We start from the raw sequence: 19,478 nt of genomic DNA, 5'->3' as shown, positions 1-19,478 counted from the left end.
GTGATTTCATCAGGGGCATTAGATGACTTGATTAACAAAGCTGCAGTTGCTCTTCTTGCAGTGTCTCAAATTAACTGAACACTAATAATTAATGTAGACAGTGATTTTCCACCAAAAGACAGAGCTCTTGTCTGTTTTTGTGGTATAATTCTCAAATGTCCCACTTAATTATAGATGTCAGCAGAACATTACGATCACAAATCCAATAATGCTGGGTAACAGGGAACAAGCTACAATGTATCCTAGCAGCCGAGTCAGCCTCTCGGCTGCTAGGATAAATTGTAGCTTGTTCCCTGTTACCCAGCATTATTGGATTTGTGATCGTAATGTTCTGCTGACATCTATAATTAAGTGGGACATTTGAGAATTATACCACAAAAACTGACAAGAGCTCTGTCTTTTGGTGGAATATCACTGTCTACATTAATTATTAGTGTTCAGTCAATTTGAGACACTGCAAGAAGAGCAACTGCAGCTTTGTTAATCAAGTCATCTAATGCCCCTGATGAAGTCACGTGGTTGACGAAACGCGTTGGGCCTGCTGTTGTACTGAACCACCACAGTTTCTGTTAAATTGATTCCAATATATGACTGTATAAACACTGTATCTGTTGTAAGCCGTTTTGTAGGCTTTTTATTAAATTTTTATATTGTGAAATAAGTTGTGTACCTTCACTTCTAGCGCACTCTGTTCCTGTTCTGTATATATATATATATATATATATATATATATATATATATATATATATATATATATATTGCCTGACCCTAACCCCCTCCTTGCCCCAGTACTGCCAAAACTGCTATATACCTTTACCATATAATCATTTAATGGTAACTCCGTGGCAAGGAGCATGTAACCCCTTTATTTGAGCAAGAAACCCCTGGCAACGAGCATGTAACTCCTGGCAACGAGCATGTAGGTAAGCACCACTTATGTGGCATAATATAACCAGCATTACGGTGTGTGGTATAATATGTATTAGGCAATATGGCGTGTGTTATAGTATGTAATAGGCATTAAGGTTGTGGGATAATGTGTAATAGGCATTACAGTGGGTTATAACATGTAATAGGAATTATGGTGTGTGACAATGTTTTATGGGCACTACGGTGTGGAGCAATCATGTGTAATAGGATTTACGGTGTAAATATTGCCGCACACCTACGGCGCTCACTATCACTGGTTTCGATGTCTGTGTGTGTGTGTGTGTGGGGGGGGGTACCAATTGGGTACCAATTATAAGCCCATTATGTGTTTTTTCATCAAGCGCCTTTAGCAGGTATTGATGGCACAAATTGTTAGTTTGTAGGGGGGCGCCAAACACCCTATCTCCGGCCCTGCCCCCAGGAACCCTGGTCATGGCGTGAGCATTATTGCCACAGCCGCAGGGACCAATATAAACATGTCTCTCTGCTGTGGCCTTACCTTACTGACCAGAGGAGCCCGGTGCTAGTACACGGGACCAATATATCTCTCCCCTCCCCCCCCCCCCCCCCCCCCCATAAATTTGGAACCATGCTTGGTCCAAGGGCCTGGTGCTAGTTCTTAAATACAGAGAACCCCTGCTCAATTTTGTCTGTGTTTTTGGAACCAGCACCGTCTCAGAGGTTAAATGCTTAGTAGGTGGGATCCCGTGCCATTTAACCCTTTCTTTAACTCTTACACATAGAAGCACTGCAGTTATCTGCAGTAACTGTGCATGCTTCTGCAAAGTCAGCTGCCAAAGGGTGATTCAGATTCATATTTTGAATTGAACTATCATCTGACTTTGCTGATATGAATGATAGTAAATTACCGTGTTAACCTGGTGCCTATGGAAAGTGCTGCGGAGTTTGGCGGATGGTCTATTGATTTGCAGTCTACCAAGATTTTTATTTGTATCTGAGCAAAATCGACTGAATTTGATTCTTAGTAATTTTCCAATTTGAGTTTCCTGGACGAGAATAGCTCATTTGTAGCCCATCAGTCTTAGCAATTTACCTCTATGTCTTGAATCCTACTTATCACTGCACACTTCTATCTCAGCTGTGGGTCAGTCTATCTCAGGGTTGCCGACTTTTAAATGCTCCTCTCCGGGAGAAGCCCGGAGAGGAGACTTTCCTTACCCGACCGGGGGGCGGGGCTTGACTGTGACGTCATTAAGCCCTGCCCCCATAACGGGAAATAGGAGAAATGACTGGTCTCCATGGAGGGGGCGGGGCTAAAATGACACAATTGTGCCATTTTAGCTCCGCCTCCTCCTCTGAGACCCGCGGGTTGCAGCATTTACATGCTGCGATTCGGGTGGCTCAGTGTTGTCCCCCAGATTCCGGGAGGGTTGCCCACCCTTCCGGGGGGCCGGGAGGGGGACCCGATTTTCGGGAGACTCCCGGTAATTCCGGGAGGGTCGGCAACCCTGGTCTATCTCTGCGCTCTTCTATCTCTGTGTGTCTGTAATAAGGTTGTACAAATTGTACTAATGTAACATTTGAAATGACAACTGCATAATTCATTTACAGATGCCGCAGTATGTGCAGAAATGTCATATAGTGAGATCAAGGCAAAGGTGAGACCAAAAACAACAACACATATTTACTTACTACCGTACATGAGAGCTCTTCAGGTTGGCTGATATCCCATCTGCCCCCTCCAGGAGAAAGCAACCCGCTCAGTGCAGGGGGCAGGGGTGAGTGGGTGTGATGCTGCATAGGGGGTGGGGTGCGGGCAAGGCTCAGGGGAGAAGGCTGCACATGGGGCGTGGCAGTTGCATTCAGGGGCTGACTGGCAACTTATAGCCTAGGGGGCAAGTACAGAGCACTGGCCCAAAAAGTCGGTGTGGTCACTAAAAAGGGGGCTTGCCATTAAGCTGACGGGCTGTGAGGCAGACTGGGGTGGTGACACTGACACATAGACAGATGCTGACACTAATACAGACAGCTACTGACACATTACACACAGATGCAGGCAGACATTAACAAACTTACACATGCAAGTTGAAACACAGATGCTGACACACAGATGCTGCAGACAAATTTTAACACATGATCAGAAGGACACTGACAACTGACAGATGTTGACACACTGACACACATATGCTGACACACTAACCCCTGACACACAGACTGATGATGAAAGAAGACCATACTGTATACCTCAAACACAGTTATGCCCATTAAACATAATGCCACACACCTTAATGCCCATTACACATAATGCCACACACTGTAATGCCTCCCTCGGCTTTACTAAACTACTAAACTGGTGGCCCTGGTTGCAGGGAAGGTGGGCTGGCATAGCCAGGGCTCATGGCAATATAAGGGCCCACAACTGTGGACAATATTCCAATAGTAATGTCCACGGCTGTGGTGCAGTGCACCGGCTGCAACACCAGTAGTTCCGGCTCCGTTACATACACAGTGTCATACACACAAACGATATACAGTCACACATATATACACAATATAAATGCATACAGACACAAATACATTCACACTCATAGTCACACATACATAGGGCCTTATTCTGATCGGTGCGGCCGGATCCGAATATGCGGCCAGGACCGTGCGTGCGAAACCCCGCCTTCCATACGGATCGCCAACTCCGTCCGTACGCGGTAAGAAGCTGTCGGAACGGACCGCACGTGTATTTTTCATGGAATACGCCTCCTCCATCTCAGGGAACCTCCCCCATCATTCGATGGTCGCAGACCATCGAATGCAGGACCGAGTGGTCCACCAGCTCCCGCAACCTCAGACCACACGGACATTTTTCCGTGCAAAAGCAGGGATCTGGGCGGGCAGCTGACATCCGGCGATGTCATATGTCCGCCCCCTACACGTGCGTCACGACTGCATTACCATACGTACGCCCAGCGTTTGCATGGGAACGCCCATGAAACGCGGGGCGTATGCATTTGGTAATGAGCCCAAATAGCCCTTCACGCCCCTCTCCTCCCCCTGTTCGGAGTGTTCACATTTCATGCGGGATTTGGCCGTACGCCCCGCTCGCACATGCGCAGAGACGCCTCTGCACATGCGCAGACACAAAACATCGGCGGCACGAATGCACGCGGATATTACCGCACCAACCAGAATAAGGGCCATAGTCAGATACTTGTACACACAAACCTACATAGTCACACACATACATGAATACAGACACACAGATTATATAGTGCCCCATCTGCCTCCCTTCCACAGGCAGGGTATATACTGTACCTCATGGCATGTACAGTAAAATATCCTAAGTCCTCCTCCCCGTCTCTCTCTCCATACTGCTGGGCACCTGGGGCTTGGGCTGCTTGGAAGTGAGTGCTGTGTAGCACCTCTCCCTACTGAGACTCCCACTTCCCCAGCGTCACTGACAGCCAGGACCAGTATTGATTAGAAGAGAGGTGTGCTCCTGCAGGCCTGGTAAAAATGGCAGTGGTGTTGCAGTTGTTGCTTGGGACATCCCATCTCTCCCCCTCTTACCCACACACCCATGTTTTCTTTTCAAACAGCGCACCAGCGCTACCTGAATCCGCACTTCCGGGTAGTTATTCTTTGACAGACACTAGAGGTATAGAAGGTACCTCTAGTGTCTGTCTCCTCGAAGGCGGCGGCCATTTTTGGAGGGGCCGTCGCCTTCACATTCAGGCTGGTGGCCGGGAAACCTGAAAAAGGCGGTGGCGGCACACTGGACCACCAGGTATTTTAGAGTGGTGGACTGGCGGCGGCCCAGGGCACTAGGTAACCAAGTGGCCCGGGGGGCAGATGGCACCCTGGCCCAGCCCGCCACTGCTTGCATTATCATGGTCACGTCCCTGCTATACATTGCCAGTATTACACACCCACTTGTGCTCTGCAAGTGGATATCATCTGCCCTGATACCAGGTGCCGAATCAGGCCCTAGAGGACTTTTATGTTTTATGTATGTTTGTCTGGTTTATGTATACCGGTATTAGGAGACTGACAGTAGCAGCCATGTCATATCTTTCCTAATTGGCTCAGTCTGGGAGGAGGCATTGCTGCAGTGTGCTCAGCTGTTGGCTGCACAGTGCTTCATTCTCTCCTATGGACACTCCCAGAATGCCATGCATCGGGAGCAAAGAACCACGCAGACTTGTTGGGCACCATAGCTTTTCTAATATGTTTGGAAGCAGACAGGAGCCACAGCTGCAATTTGCAACTGCTGGAGACACAATGCAGCACGTCCTTTGGCCTTTCTGCTATAGTCCCCCTCCCTACATGGAACATGGAGAGAGGGGTTAGGCAGAGGGTAGAGCAGTGGTGAGTATAATAGAGGAGAATAGAGCAGTCTCACAATGTATAGCTGGTCCTTATTCAGGTCTCCTGGGGGTTATGGTAGACACCTGACACCATACTGTATTCCTGACTTATTGGTGGGTAAAATGCACCCTATTACTGTGCTCAGTATATTTAGGTCACAGTTAGCACTAATCACATAAACTGTTACTCTGGCACTGAAAATACTGGGTGTAGCTGAGATATTATTGGTCAGATTCACAGGAAGTGATGATGTCACACACATGTTGTGGATATTTTAAGCCTGCAAATGCATCAATGTTTCACTGAGCAGGCATCCCGATGGTTACCACCAGGAGTCGTAAAACAAGTTTGGATGTAGAGAGACAATTTCATGGGAGTTAATAGGAGGGTGGCTGGCCAAATGTAGGACTGTTGTTGATGGTGTTTGTGACTAAAGATGATAGTGACATTGTACATCTTTCTTCTTATTGCCCAGGAAGAGGTTCCGGTCTATGCCAATCTGAACGAAAAGAAACTGGAACAAAGAAATTCAACTTGACACTTAAAACAGGGCAAAGAGATCATGAAGTAATTACTCATCTGGTCCTCCACCCCAACTACAGCTCCATTATACCGTATCCCCTCCCATCTCCACCACTACTTCTCTCCTTCCTTTATCCACCTTGCACACCTCCTCAATCTCTTCCTCTTGTCTGGAATTGTCCCATTTGCATTCAAGCATGCTTGTCTCCCTTATTCTTAAAAAAGCCTACCATTGATCCTAACACTCTCCAGCTACTGTCCCATCTCTCTGCTACCTTTTGGCTCCAAACTCCTTAAGCAAATTGTCTATAACCATCTTACTGCCTTTCTTACCTCCAACTCCCTGCTTGAACCATTCCAGTCTGGCTTCCATCCTCTCTACTCCCTTACAAAAGTTTGCAATGATCTTTCTGCCATTTCATCTTGGATGTCATCTCGCCACCTCAAACTCAACATTTCCAGAACATTTACAGAATTAATCATATTCCCACCAGCCAAGAGTAGTCACCAACCTGATATCTCTATCACTGTCGAGAACACAACAATTAATCCTACTCCACAAGCTCGCTGCTTAGGGGTCATCCTCGACAACTGTCCTTCATTCCTCACATTCAATCTGTCTACAAATTGTGTTACAGGCACATAAAAAACATATCCAAAATTCATCCATACCTTACACAAGACACTGCAAAAACTCTAATCCATGCACTCATTATATCATACATTGATTATTGCAATAGCCTCCTTACCGGTCTTCCTAAGAAAAGACTCTCACCACTACAATCCATTTTGAATGCAGCTGCTAGGCTGATCTTCCTGGCTAGACGTTCATCATCTGCTGAACCCCTCTGCCAGTCCCTCCATTGGTGGCCTGTATTTTACCGTATTCAATATAAAGTACTTCTACTTACATACAAAGCCATCACTCTGACTACACCGACTTATATCTCTTCACTTATCTCAAAATATATCCCCACCTGACCTCTCCCCTCTGCACAAGATCTGCGTCTTTCATCCACACTCATTACTCGCTCCCACTTACACTTGCAGGATTTTGTCAGGCAGAACCCTCCCTATGGCATGTCCTTCCACGCACATTAAGACTCTCCTCTAGCCTCCAAACTTTCAAGCGTTCCCTGAAAACTCACCTCTTCAGGCTGCCTATCATATTCAGGACCCCCACACAACCTCCAGTAGCATTCATATCTAATTGCATCCCATCAGGACTTTCTTATAATCTGGTGGTACTGCTATGGAATCCTATCCTTATGTATCCCTCTTATTGTCCCTATAGATTGTAAGCTTGCGAGCAGGGCCCTCCTACCTCCATGTCAGTTTGTTTATACCGAGTTTGTTTAATCACTGTTGTTTCCAATTGTAAAGCGCAACGGAATATGCTGCGCTACATAAGAAACTGTAAATAAATAAATAGATAAATCTTCATGCTGCCAAATCTGAGAGCTTATTCTTCTTGACCTCTCTGCTGCTTTTGACACTGTGGACCACACACTCCTCCTACAAACCCTTTGGTCTGCATAATACTGTTACTCTCTCCTAGCCGTTTTTCTACCTCACTGATGCTGCCTCTCCGTCTCCTCTCATGACTCCACCTCCCTTGCACTTCCACTGACAGTAGGGGTCTCCACAGGCTTGGTTCTTGGTTCTCTTCTTTTCTCTCTCTATACATCCCTCTCTAGGTGAGATCATTTGACTTCCAATAACCCCTTTATGCAGATGATACTCAAACATATCTCATCTCTTCTGACCTGTCCGCTGCTCGCCTCAATTGTATTTCAAAATGTCTCTTCATTGAGCCGGACCTGGTTCCAAAAATGTGGGGGACAAAAAGCGTAGGGGTCCCCCGTATTTCTGAAACCAGCCCCAGACTCTTGGACTGGTCCTTGTTCCAAAAATACAGGGCGCAAAAAACTGGGGGTCCCCCATACTTTGGAACAAGCACTGGCTCCAACAGCCCGCGGTGTCAAGACACAGCCGGGGACAATTTTACATATATGCTCACCGTGGCTGGACAGCTGAAGCCTAGGGCTGTCACTGGCGTCCATGGGCGGTGGACGCTGAGCTGATACAGTTAAATCACCCATGCAAAACATTGCTTTCTACAGGTGAACTACAAGTCCAAGCAGGCCTCCCCTGCATGCTGGGACTTGGTGAACCACAAGTCCCAGCATGCGGGGCATTGACCCCTTCAGTGGTGTTGTTTTTTTAGGGAGCGCTCCCCACTGGATGAGTTTTTTCTGGGGAGTGCACCCTAAAAAAAAACGCCACTGAATCCCCAAGTCCGGATGGCAGCACTGAATTGTGTAATAGCCGCTGTCCAACCCTGCCCCCCGGCAGCCCGGCTATGTGTGGAGTGACATTACAAGATCACGCCACACACAGAAGGGGGAGGGAGGCTGGGCCGGGCAGCAGGAGCCAGTTAGCCACTTAAGCTGAGTGTGGCACTGACATCAGTGCTCAGCTCAGCGGCACTGCCCGGCAAGTGGGAGTGCAGGCAGTGGTAAACGTTTATTAAACACACATTCATTTTACACCCGTATACTTACAACACCAGGTTCCACCCCCATGCTTTTTGTCCCCGTATATTTGGAACCAGGTCTGAGCCTATGAGCCCGGGGCTGTTTATGCGAGCGGGGACCTCATGCCATTTTTTTCCAATTTTTTTGCACAAAATCACACATGTCCTCAAATACGCACATTTTCATCACTAAAAATGGCACTTTATCGCCCTTTTTTTGCCTGTAATTCGCATCTAATTAAAAAAGCACATTCCCGTGAAAAAAAAAATAGATTTTAAAAAGTGCGATAATTGCATCCTATTATAAGTCCTTCACTGGCTCCCCTTTCCCTTCAGAATACAATTCAAGCTCTTCACTCACTTACCCATTCCTCTCCCACCTACATATATGACCTTGTCTCTCTTTACACTCCCATCCACCTTCTTCGCTCCACAAATGCACGCCGCCTCTCCTGCCAACAGTTTATTACTCCCATTCCTGTCTCCATTTGGGCTATTGTGCTCCTTATCCCTGGGATTCTCTACCCCTCCCTATCAGACTCTTCACCTCTTTACAGATCTTAAAACTGACCGTCTCTCATCCTAACTTTTTTTGCTCAATTCTACCCCTTCTGTGTCACTCCTGTCTGTCTGCCCCTCCCCTTTAGTTTGTAAGCTCTTGTGAGCAGGCCCTCTCGCATGTGCTTCTCTATGAATATATATATATATATATATATATATATATATATATATATATATATATCTGCCACCCTGTCTGTCCCCTGATGCAACTATCCTTATTTATCATGCACGTGTCCTTAATTACTGTTAATATGGAATTTAATTGTATTTCTGCACCAGATGAAGATTTTATATTAATGAACATTAGGGGGGAGATTCTCTTTCATTTGCCGTGATTCTGCTTTTATTTAGCTAGTTTTTCGTCCGTTAGGGTTCAGCACTTCTCCTTATTTTGTAAACTATCAGCTACCCCTCCGCGATCCCCGAGTTAGGTTCCAGTGCGCATGCGCCCGCTGTTTAAGTTTAATGCTCATGCGCAGTTGGGGTTGCCTGTGCGTCAGTCTGGCAGGCTCTGGCACGCGCATCCACTGTGCACCGGCGATTGGCATAAGTGCACCTCCCGGCATAACAAATAACCCCTTAATGGTTCCTTTAACATGTACCTGAGCTAGCTTATTCCCTGTGCTCTACCGCCCACTCCGTAGTAAAGCAGGCTGTTCAACTTCGCCACCTCAAGCTTGCGAAGTTGAACAGCCCATTTTACTTCGGCACAGGTGGTAGAGCATAGGGAATAGGAAAGACGGCAATACAGTCCAATGGGGAGTCAGTACCATGACGAAACAGGAAGGAATGCAGAAGTGCGGTAATCGCACTTCAGGAAAAACAGAATACAGCATATGAGAAGGAGATAACGGCATAGAAAAGGACCCCAGACCGTATCGGAAAGCAAAAGGGAATCTCCCCCTATACAGTATGTGCAATATTCAGAATTAATTTCCAATGGCTTTCGTCCAAAGGAATATTCTGTACCTGTCAATCAAAGACTAACCAACAACAAGCTATTTTGAAACCTTCTCACCTGCTCCTGTCAACATAAGGGCTAGTGAATAGTGTTTAAATATATACATTACAACATGATGTTTTACATCAGAGAGCCAACAAGAGCTGCTGAAATAAGTGTTCTACCATATATGTAAATGCTTTAAATAAGATAGTTAGCATATTCCCATATATGAAACAGCCCCATACTATTTGTGGCCTTAGCTAGAGGTTAGAAAGGTATATATTTGTAAAATGATTTGAGCTTTGCTGAGAGCCATGATACCACCTTAAGCGATGCTCAGTCTCCCTGTCTGTCAGAATAAATCACATCACATAACTTATAAGAAATATGGAGTCGATGGTCTATTTATTTTTCCTCACCATTTACATTCTGAGTGTATGATACTATGGGTGAGATTTAATAGGATGAGAGATTCAGAAATGGAGAGATTTGGGAAGAAATCTCCAGTTTTTTTTAAAGTGGCAATCATTTACACTGCAAAACCAGTTTGATTTTGCAGTGTAAATGATTGCCGCTTTAAAAAAACTGGAGATTTCTTCCCAAATCTCTCACTTTCTGAATCTCTCATCCTATTAAATCTCACCCTATATCTTATTTGTTACATTCTAGTATTTGATACTGTTTCAAATTGTAACTTCCTTTCTTTCCGGAATTGGAGCATGAAAAATGGAGGGCTTGTATCAGTTTATCTCCTTTGCCATTTTGAACTAATAAAATAGGGTACTTAAGAAGTACCAGGGCGTCCACTAAGCAATTTGCTTAGTGGGCTACTCTGCGTAAGAAAATCGCATTGCATCGCATCGCATGTCCCGTTTTAGTGCCGTGCGATGCAATGCGATCTTCCTTAGTAATTTATTCACTGCTCTCTCACCCCGGGCTTATCGCATCGCACGCCATCACACCTCACACAAAATTGCATGCGATCACATGTGATTTTATAGGGTGCAATGCCATTAACTTAACTACACTGCAATGATATGCAATGAGATTTTTAGGCACCCCCCACTATCCACGTCCCCGCAAAGCATGGCGAGCGGTGGTGGAACGCGTCCTCCGGACCTTTTTATACCCTCATTATCCACGTCGGTGTGGAGTTGATTCTATATAGTGTGGCGAGCACATCGAGCCACCGAGCCCGAAGCGTGGCGAGTGCAGTGAGCCCCATGAGGATACACAGATTACTTTACATGTATTCCGCATCCCCTAGCTGCACTCGCCACACTGTATAAAATCAACTCCACGCTGACGTGGATAGTGGGGGTATGGAAAGGTTGGGAGGAAGCGTTACACCACCGCTAGCCACGCTTCGGGGTGGCGTGGATAGTGGGGGGGGGGGGGGGTAGGAACACATTCACACCTGCCATATCATACATCTGACACAGTAATGATGACATCTGTTAACGATTAACTTTAAATTTACTTACTAATTAATAATAAAGATAACACATTAATTAATTACATTTATAAACATGAATCAAGTGAAACAACAAGAATAATGAGAAGTAATTAAGAAAAAAAATAATAATAATAGAGTCACTATGAAGGCAGTGCATTTGCCTTCGGAAGCAGCGTCCGAACATGGAGAATGCGGCAAAACGTATTAGTAGCACCCCGAGTCATTCTCCACATGAATTCTTCCAGGTAGGAATCCAAATTTTTGCGGGAGGTGCCTCTTTGGCACTTGTTTCGCCATTTACACGCCCCCCACAGCCGCTCAATGTTTTGCATGTGAACCCCTGACTCCGGGTCCACAAGTTAAATCTATGGTTCACACGCACGTGCTCATATCCGGCCTGCTGAAGTTGCTCGGTGTTGTAGGTCTGCCAACAATCGGAAAAGATCATTGATCCAGGAGCAGCAAATTCATTGATGGTGGCCATCAACGTAGTGGCATCTCGCTTCTCCACTTCAATGACAAAGCAGCCACCAGTCTCTCTGCAAATCTCTCCAAAAATCCTCTGCTGAGGCAGCATCCTTCCGACATTACTTTTACGCTTGACGATTAGGCTTTCGTCTACTTCAACAACCATGCGGGGACCGACAATTTGCCTATGGGTTTGGTAAATTAAGTCCATAGTGCAGGCCTCATGCATCAAATCGTTGTACTGCACTGCGGTTTTATTAGACAATAATGCGGTCACAATACGCCACACTTGTCATCTCCTATGCCCAGGAATAGATAAAGTGGACAAGGGTGAGGAAGAGTAACCGGCACCCCGGGAACCAGTGCGCCGCTCTGAGGCTCACCTTTTTGCGACAGGCCTTAATGTGGCAGCGCCACTTGTTTTCTTTCAGTGATAGCCGCATCGGGTGCCCGTTCATACAATTTTGCGTGACCGGAAGCAACTGGTGCAACTGGTGGTTCTGGAAAAAGATAACAGCCTCCTCCTCCTCTGTGTTTGGCAAGGTGAACATGGTCACAGGTTCACCAGCCATCACTGTCACCTCTGTCGCGTTCTCATCTTTCCTGATGCAGCCATTACTGTCAGTTAATCACCTCAGACTGGATCTGACAGGGTCCGGGAACACTTCCACAAGTTCTGACTGACTACGCTATTTGCTCAGCCTACGCTTATTCTGAAAGCACTGCCAAACGTCCATACCATATTAACTACTGAGATCGCATTGCACGACACTAAAACAGCCCGTGCGATGCAATGCGATTTCCCTACGCTAGCGTATGTATGTTAATTGGACGCCCTGGTACTACATAAGTAACTAAAATAGTGTTGCTCCTTTATAACTTCTTATTATTGTCTGCAAAAAGGGGAGATACACCTACACTCGCCTCTCTGTCTTGGTTTGCTTCCGCTGAAGGATAAATTGATGGACACAAGAGCAAGCACACCTCAGTACCTGGGCATTACACATCCAAACCATCCAAACCATTTCTCATCTCATTTCTGGTTGTACAACTTTTTGGGGGGGCTGCATCCACTTTGTGGCTTGCCCTTGCTTGTACAAGTCCCAAAGGAGGATGTAGTCAGCATCCGGACGGTCAGGATGCCGGGTTCAGTATACACTGCCTTCATAAGATTGGCACCAGAATACTGTAAAATCAGGATGATGACGTGGGAATACCAACAGACAGCATCCTAATTAGTAAGTATGCAGGTGGGTTAAGGTCAGGCCGGCAAAGGGTGAGTTAGATTTAGGCAGTTTCAGGGGGACTTAGCTTCAGGCTTTGGGGATTGGAAGCGTTCCCTGAAAACTGACTTCAGGAAAGCTTCTTAAATTCCAATTCCCTCCATACAATGATCCTCAGGATATTCTATCAATAACCCCCTCTACTCAATCCACATAAAACTTTATACATGTCCTTATACTACACTCACACATCCTGGTAACTCAGAGCAAGTTAGTTTTGTGACTGGATCATATAGCCCACCGGGTGTGATACATACAGTATGGAGGACTGGCGGACGGAATTCCATCGTCATGGTTTCAACCCATGTCATCCCGATTGCCGTCATGGTCACTGCATCCCCACAAGCAACCTCTGCAATCTGGCTAAACCCAATAAGCAATTTGTAGCACTTTTTCCCTTTTGCGTGAGCAGGGCCCTCCAACCTTTCTGTCTGTTATAATCAGGTTAGTTTTAGTTCTGGTTTGATCACAATTATAATTTGCACATAATTATTATGCCTGTTTGCGTTTTCTTGTGTCCCACCACTAGGGGTCATCAGGCACCTGTTGGACTTATTGCTCTGCCTCTAGTCTCTGAGGAATGAGGTGCCTGGTGATTTAGGCAATTAGCTCATATTGGACACCTGTGAGCGGCCTATTTATTCCCTCTGATACCAGCACAGAGCTGGTCATTTGTCTGCCTGTCCTGGGTGTTGGAGGGAGTACTTTCAGCCATTGTCTTGTGCCCCAGCCTTAGGGCCTTATTCTAGTTCACTCTTTCTGACAAATTCCTTCTTAGATGGACAAAACCATGTGCACTGCAGGTGGGGCAGATGTAACATGTGCAGAGAGAATTAGATTTGGGTGGGGTTTTACTTCAAAGTGAGATCTATATTGCAGTGTAAAAATAAAGCTGTCAGTACTTACCCTGCACAGAGACAAAATAACTCACCCAAATCTAACTCTCTCTGCACATTTTACATCTGCCCCACCTGCAGTGCACATGGTTTTGTCCATCTAAGAAGGATTTTGTCAGAAAGAGTGAACTAAAATAAGGCCCTTAGTTACCTGCAACGCTGACCTGCACCTGTGGTCACCTGTTCTCTGCACCGCTGATCTTCAGTCATCTGCACCTGTGTGCTTAAGTTACCTTCACCTGTGTTCTTTAGTTACCTGCACCTGTGTTCTTCAGTTGACTGCACCCGTGTGCTTCAGTTCCCTGCATCTGTGTTCATCAGTTACAGTATCTGCACGTGTACTTCAGTTACCTGCACCCGTGTGCGTCAGTCACCTGCACCTGTGTTCTTCAATTCCCTGCACCTGTGTGCTTCAGTCACCCGCGCCTGTGTGCTTCAGTCACCTGCACCTGTGTGCTTCAGTTCCCTGCACCTGTGTGCTTCAGTTCCCTGCACCTGTGTGCTTCAGTTCCCTGCACCTGTGTTCTTCAGTTACCTGCACCTGTGTGCTTCAGTTACCTGCACCTGTGTTCTTCAGTTACCTGCACCTGTTTGCTTCAGTTACCTGCACCTGTTTGCTTCAGTTACCTGCACTTGTGTTCTTCAGTTCCCTGCACCTGTGTGCTTCAGTTACCTGCACCTGTGTGCTTCAGTTACCTGCACCTGTGTTCTTCAGTTACCTGCACCTGTGTTCTTCAGTTACCTGCACCTGTGTGCTTCAGTTACCTGCACCCGTGTGCTTCAGTTACCTGCACCCGTGTGCTTCAGTTACCTGCACCCGTGTGCTTCAGTAACCTGCACCCGTGTTCTTCAGTTAACTGCACCCGTGTGCTTCAGATCCCTGCACCCGTGTGCTTCAGTTCCCTGCACCTGTGTGCTTCAGTTAAATGCGCCCGTGTGCTTCAGTTCCCTGCGCCCGCGTGCTTCAGTTCCCTGCGCCCGTGTGCTTCAGTTCCCTGCGCCCATGTTCATCAGTTACCTGCGCCCGTGTGCTTCAGTTACCTGCGCCCGTGTGCTTCAGTTACCTGCGCCCATGTGCTTCAGTTACCTGCGCCCGTGTGCTTCAGTTACTTGCGCCCGTGTGCTTCAGTTACCTGCGCCCGTGTGCTCCAGTTACCTGCGCCCGTGTGCTTCAGTTACCTGCCCCTGTGTGCTTCAGTTATCTGCACCTGTGTTCTTCAGTTCCCTGCACATGTGTGCTTCAGTTACCTGCACCTGTGTGCTTGTTACCTGCACCTGTGTTCTTCAGTTACCTGCACCTGTGTGCTTCAGTTACCTGCACCTGTGTGCTTCAGTTACCTGCATCTGTGTGTTTCAGTTACCTGCACCTGTGTGCTTCAGTTACCTCAGGGCTGCCGACTTTTAAAAAATCCTCTCCGGTAGAAGCCCGGAGAGGAATCTTGCATTACGAGTTTTGGGGGCGGGGCTTAACTGTGACATCATTAAGCCCCGCCCCCATTACATCAAAAAGTAGAAATAACTGATATATATGGATGGGGTGGGGCTAAACGTCCCAATTGTGCCGTTTTAGCTCTGCCCCCTCCCCTGAGACCCGCGGATTGCGGCATATAAATGCCACGATCGGGGGGCTCAGTGGGGGTCCCCCTGATTCCGGGAGGGTTGCCCACCCTTCCGGGGGCCGGGAGGAAGGACCCGATTTTCGGGAGACTCCCGCAAATTCCGGGAGGGTCGGCAACCCTGAGTTACCTGCACCTGTACCTCTGCTGCATCAACTCTGTGCTTCCACTGCATCGACTCCATTCTGTCAAGATCCTGCACTCCCGCCACTTCACATAATGGCCCTTATTCTGATTGACGCGGACTTTACCGCATACTTTCGGATCGCGTCTTTACGCCGTCTGCGCATGCGTGGAGAACGCAACGCGCATGTGCCAGGCCTTGACTCCGTACCAGTTCGGCCAAATCCCGTCCCAAACTGTTCCCCGCAATCAGTCGGGAAATATGGGCGTATTATGGGCGTCATGCGGAATGACACATGGGCGTAGTTTCAAAGTGGGCAAAACGGGGCGGAAACATGGGCGGACACGGGGGAGTAAACTTATGTTGGGGGGCGTACATTCGGATACCACTCCGAATGCACGCGATCAAAAAGGGAAGAAATGTGCGGTGTCCACAAGTGTACTATTGCTTTGCGGACACCACTCGTTCATGCGGTAGGCGAACGTACGCCTAATGACTACAAGCATTAACACCTGAACCCAATAGAATCGACTCCTTTACTCATTACTCACTAATAGGACGCTTGTCAGTGCTTTAATTGAAACCATTGCACTTCAATTGCTGTAAGGGTTAATGTGTGCAATGCATGTGTTAGGCATGCTTGTAAGGATATATTGGCATCTAATTGATTCCAATTCCAAATAAGAAGTTTTTTATGAGGATAGGTAATTGAATAAGTGGGTCATGTGATGTATTGCAGAAGATACATAATAGTGGGTTGTTTGGCGTAAATACTCCGCTTACGGGCGGTAGCACCGCTTGGCTCCCGGTCGGATGCGGTATTTCCGAGCATACTCTGTAATACTCTGTAATACCGTGCAGAATCTGAGTGTTTCTCCCGCACACGCATGGTTTGTATGTCGTCCGTAAACACGCCCTGTTCTTAAAGAGTGAGTCCGTCCGAATGCGGAGGACACGTGGGCGTTTCTACGGACGATGGCCGCATGCGGCAAAACACCGTGGCGTGCGGACCGCTCCGTAAGAATGCGGGAATATCCGCACCGATCTGAATAAGGGCCAATGTCTTGCCCTCCAGTCTGTTACCTGTGTTGATGTTTGGTGAGCACTAAAGTCTATTCCAGTTGTTTTCATGCATTGTTCCTGTGTATCTTATATTATTTATTAAACACCCAGCATTACCCTGCATCAGTTTGTTCTGTGGATTTTGTTTGGATCTCCAAGGGTTAACCTCATACCTCCCAACTTTGGCCATCCAGCAGGCGGGACGCGGCTGCTGTGCGCCGGAGGCGCGTCAAAATTTTCGGGGGCGTGGCCTAATTTGGGGGCGTGGCCTATGCTTGCGGCTCTTTTGCGAGGCCACGCCCCCATGTTGCCGCTATGGGGGCATGACCCAGAGGCTCTAGCCATGCCCCCAGCCCCCTGGCTGCGGGAATATACGCTGTGCGCATGCGCACAGCGTTTATTCCCCGCTGCTTAGCAGCTGACAGGGGGGACTCCCAACAGCCCCTCCACACCGCGGGACACTGCCGCCCGCGGGTGGGACAGCGGGACAGGCCCTGACAATCGGGACTGTCCCGATAAAATCAGGACTGTTGGGAAGTATGTAACCTTAATATAATGACCAGCCAAAACAGACAAGAGAATACTGAAGGACATGTCAGTTTGGATTCTCTAATTAAAACCTTGGTTGCAGAGCTTACTGGTGTTTGCAAGTTTGCTGATGATCGCTGTGGAAAAGCTGCACTTAACCCTTTGCATGCAGATATCATTCTACTTCGTGTTCAATTAGCTCAAGTCTGTGTCTTTTTGCCTGAGTTTCTGAAGAAAATGTCTTCAACCTGTGGCCCTCCAGATGTTGTGGAACTACATTTCCCAGCATGCCCTGACAGTTTTGGCATGCTCTTATAGGAAAAAATGTGGCAATGCATGTTGGAACATGTAGTTTCACAACATCTGGAGGGCCATATGTTGAAGACCCATGCTATAAGGTAATGTTGCTTCTGGTATTCCTGGACAGTTGGCAGAAAAACAGGCCTACTAGTTATTCCAACCCTCAGGATACCCTGATACCATCTGTCGCTGCGGCTTCAGATACAGTCCAAACAAGAACTGTGACTCTCAGAGGTTCAAGTGGTCCTCATGCTCCGCTAACTGTAACAGAGCGTGCCTTTCGCAGGAATAACTATTTATGTTTATATTGTGCCAGCCCCGAACACTTCATGCACACTTGCCCTCATCGTGACCCAAAATGGGGGAATTTCTTGCCCAGCCAGAGTCTCTACCCAGAGCTGCCCAGCCAGAGTCTCTACCCAGAGCTGCCCAGCCAGGGTCTCTACCCAGAGCTGCCCAGCCAGAGTCTCTATCCAGAGCTGCCCAGCCAGAGTCTCTATCCAGAGCTGCCCAGCCAGAGTCTCTATCCAGAGCTGCCCAGCCAGAGTCTCTACCCAGAGCTGCCCAGCCAGAGTCTCTATCCAGAGCTGCCCAGCCAAAGTCTCTATCCAGAGCTGCCCAGCCAGAGTCTTTATCCAGAGCTGCCCAGCCAGAGTCTCTATCCAGAGCTACCCAGCCAGAGTCTCTATCCAGAGCTGCCCAGCCAGAGTCTCTATCCAGAGCTGCCCAGCCAGAGTCTCTACAGTCTGAGGTGTTTTGTGGAGGGGAGCCCACATCCGATGTCCCGTTCTCCGCCAGAGGGTCCGATGTCCCGTTCTCCGCCAGAGGGTCCGATGTCCCGTTCTCCGCCAGAGGGTCCGATGCCCCATTCCCCGCCATAGGGTCCCATGTGCCGTTCCCCACCAAAGAGTCCGTTGATCCGGTCCCCACCAGAGAGGCTGATGTTCAGACCCCAGGTGGGGTGGCCGATGCCTCAGCCGGTGGCGTGTCCCCAGCTACACTGTCTGTGTGTCCCAAGGAGGGGATCCTGTCTGTGTGTCCCCAGGAGGGGGGTCCTGTCTGTGTGTCTGTGTCTAACCCCCTGCTTATACCCCTTTTACACCAAAAACCCTGGCCAGACCCTGGTCTTTGAACTCTGGAGTTCACTTCGACCTGGGTCTGCACCATTTACAAATGGACCTGGGTCAGCCCTGCTTTTTCTTGTGAATGTCATTAAAAATGCTTGCTCATTGCCAAGGGGGGTGAAATTAATCTTTGCCAGTGGGAGTGATATTGCTTATTGCCAGGGGGTGAAATTGCTCATATATACACTCTTGCGGGAGGGTGGGAGAAGCTGTCTGATGCTGCAGAGGGGGAGCTCTCCGCGGCTGCTGAGGGGGGAGAGGGGAGAAGCTGTCCATGGCTGCTGCGGGACGAGGGGGTGTCTGCGGCTGCTGAGGGGGGGAGTTGTCAATGCTGCTGAGGGGGGAGACAGAGGGGATGCTGGCCGTGGCTGTTGTAACTCCCCGCCCCCCCCCCACAGGCTACGGATTTTTCGGCAGTGTAAAAGGGGTATTATTGAGGTCTTGATCCAGAACAATTTGGTTCTATCTCAGCTTGCTCTGACTTATTTGTAATACACTAGTCTACAAATCCTGTTTTTTTAATCTATTGGTGGCACATACTGCTTGGAGGCATGGTAGGGGAACCCACCAGAAACTAATATTTCTAAGCAGGGATCCTTAGTGAAAGACTGGAAGTGCAGTGGTGCCAGATGACTACACAACACCAACATCAGAGTCCCAACTGTTCAACTGCCCAAAAGTCGGGACCCAGACTAACGGGGGCTATGTCTCATGGGGGTCCATGACCCCCATAGAGGGAGAAAAGAACCTGTGGCCACACTATCTGCATGCCCGATGATTGTCCACCTATGTATGTGCCAATAGCT

The 19,478-nt window shown here is 47.9% G+C and overlaps 1 protein-coding gene across 2 annotated transcripts in view; it reads left to right on the top strand.

Moving 5' to 3' along the window:
• The window catches only part of LOC146075868 (uncharacterized), a 156,519-nt gene extending 146,318 nt beyond the window's left edge, over window positions 1-10,201 (top strand). For both annotated transcript variants that reach the window (XM_083185536.1, XM_083185534.1), the window contains 2 exons: window positions 2,503-2,549; window positions 5,729-10,201. In XM_083185536.1, the coding sequence (XP_083041662.1) occupies window positions 2,503-2,549; window positions 5,729-5,791 (110 nt within the window). In that variant the 3' untranslated portion in view covers window positions 5,792-10,201. The remainder of the gene's footprint in view (window positions 1-2,502; window positions 2,550-5,728) is intronic.
• Window positions 10,202-19,478: the final 9,277 nt, after the last annotated feature.

This window comes from Crinia signifera, chromosome 4 (genome assembly GCF_055691185.1).
Source record: "Crinia signifera chromosome 4, ASM5569118v1, whole genome shotgun sequence".
Classification (NCBI taxonomy): domain Eukaryota; kingdom Metazoa; phylum Chordata; class Amphibia; order Anura; family Myobatrachidae; genus Crinia; species Crinia signifera.
The sequence above is the reverse complement of the archived record's forward strand: the minus strand, read 5'-3'. Positions and strand labels throughout refer to the sequence as shown.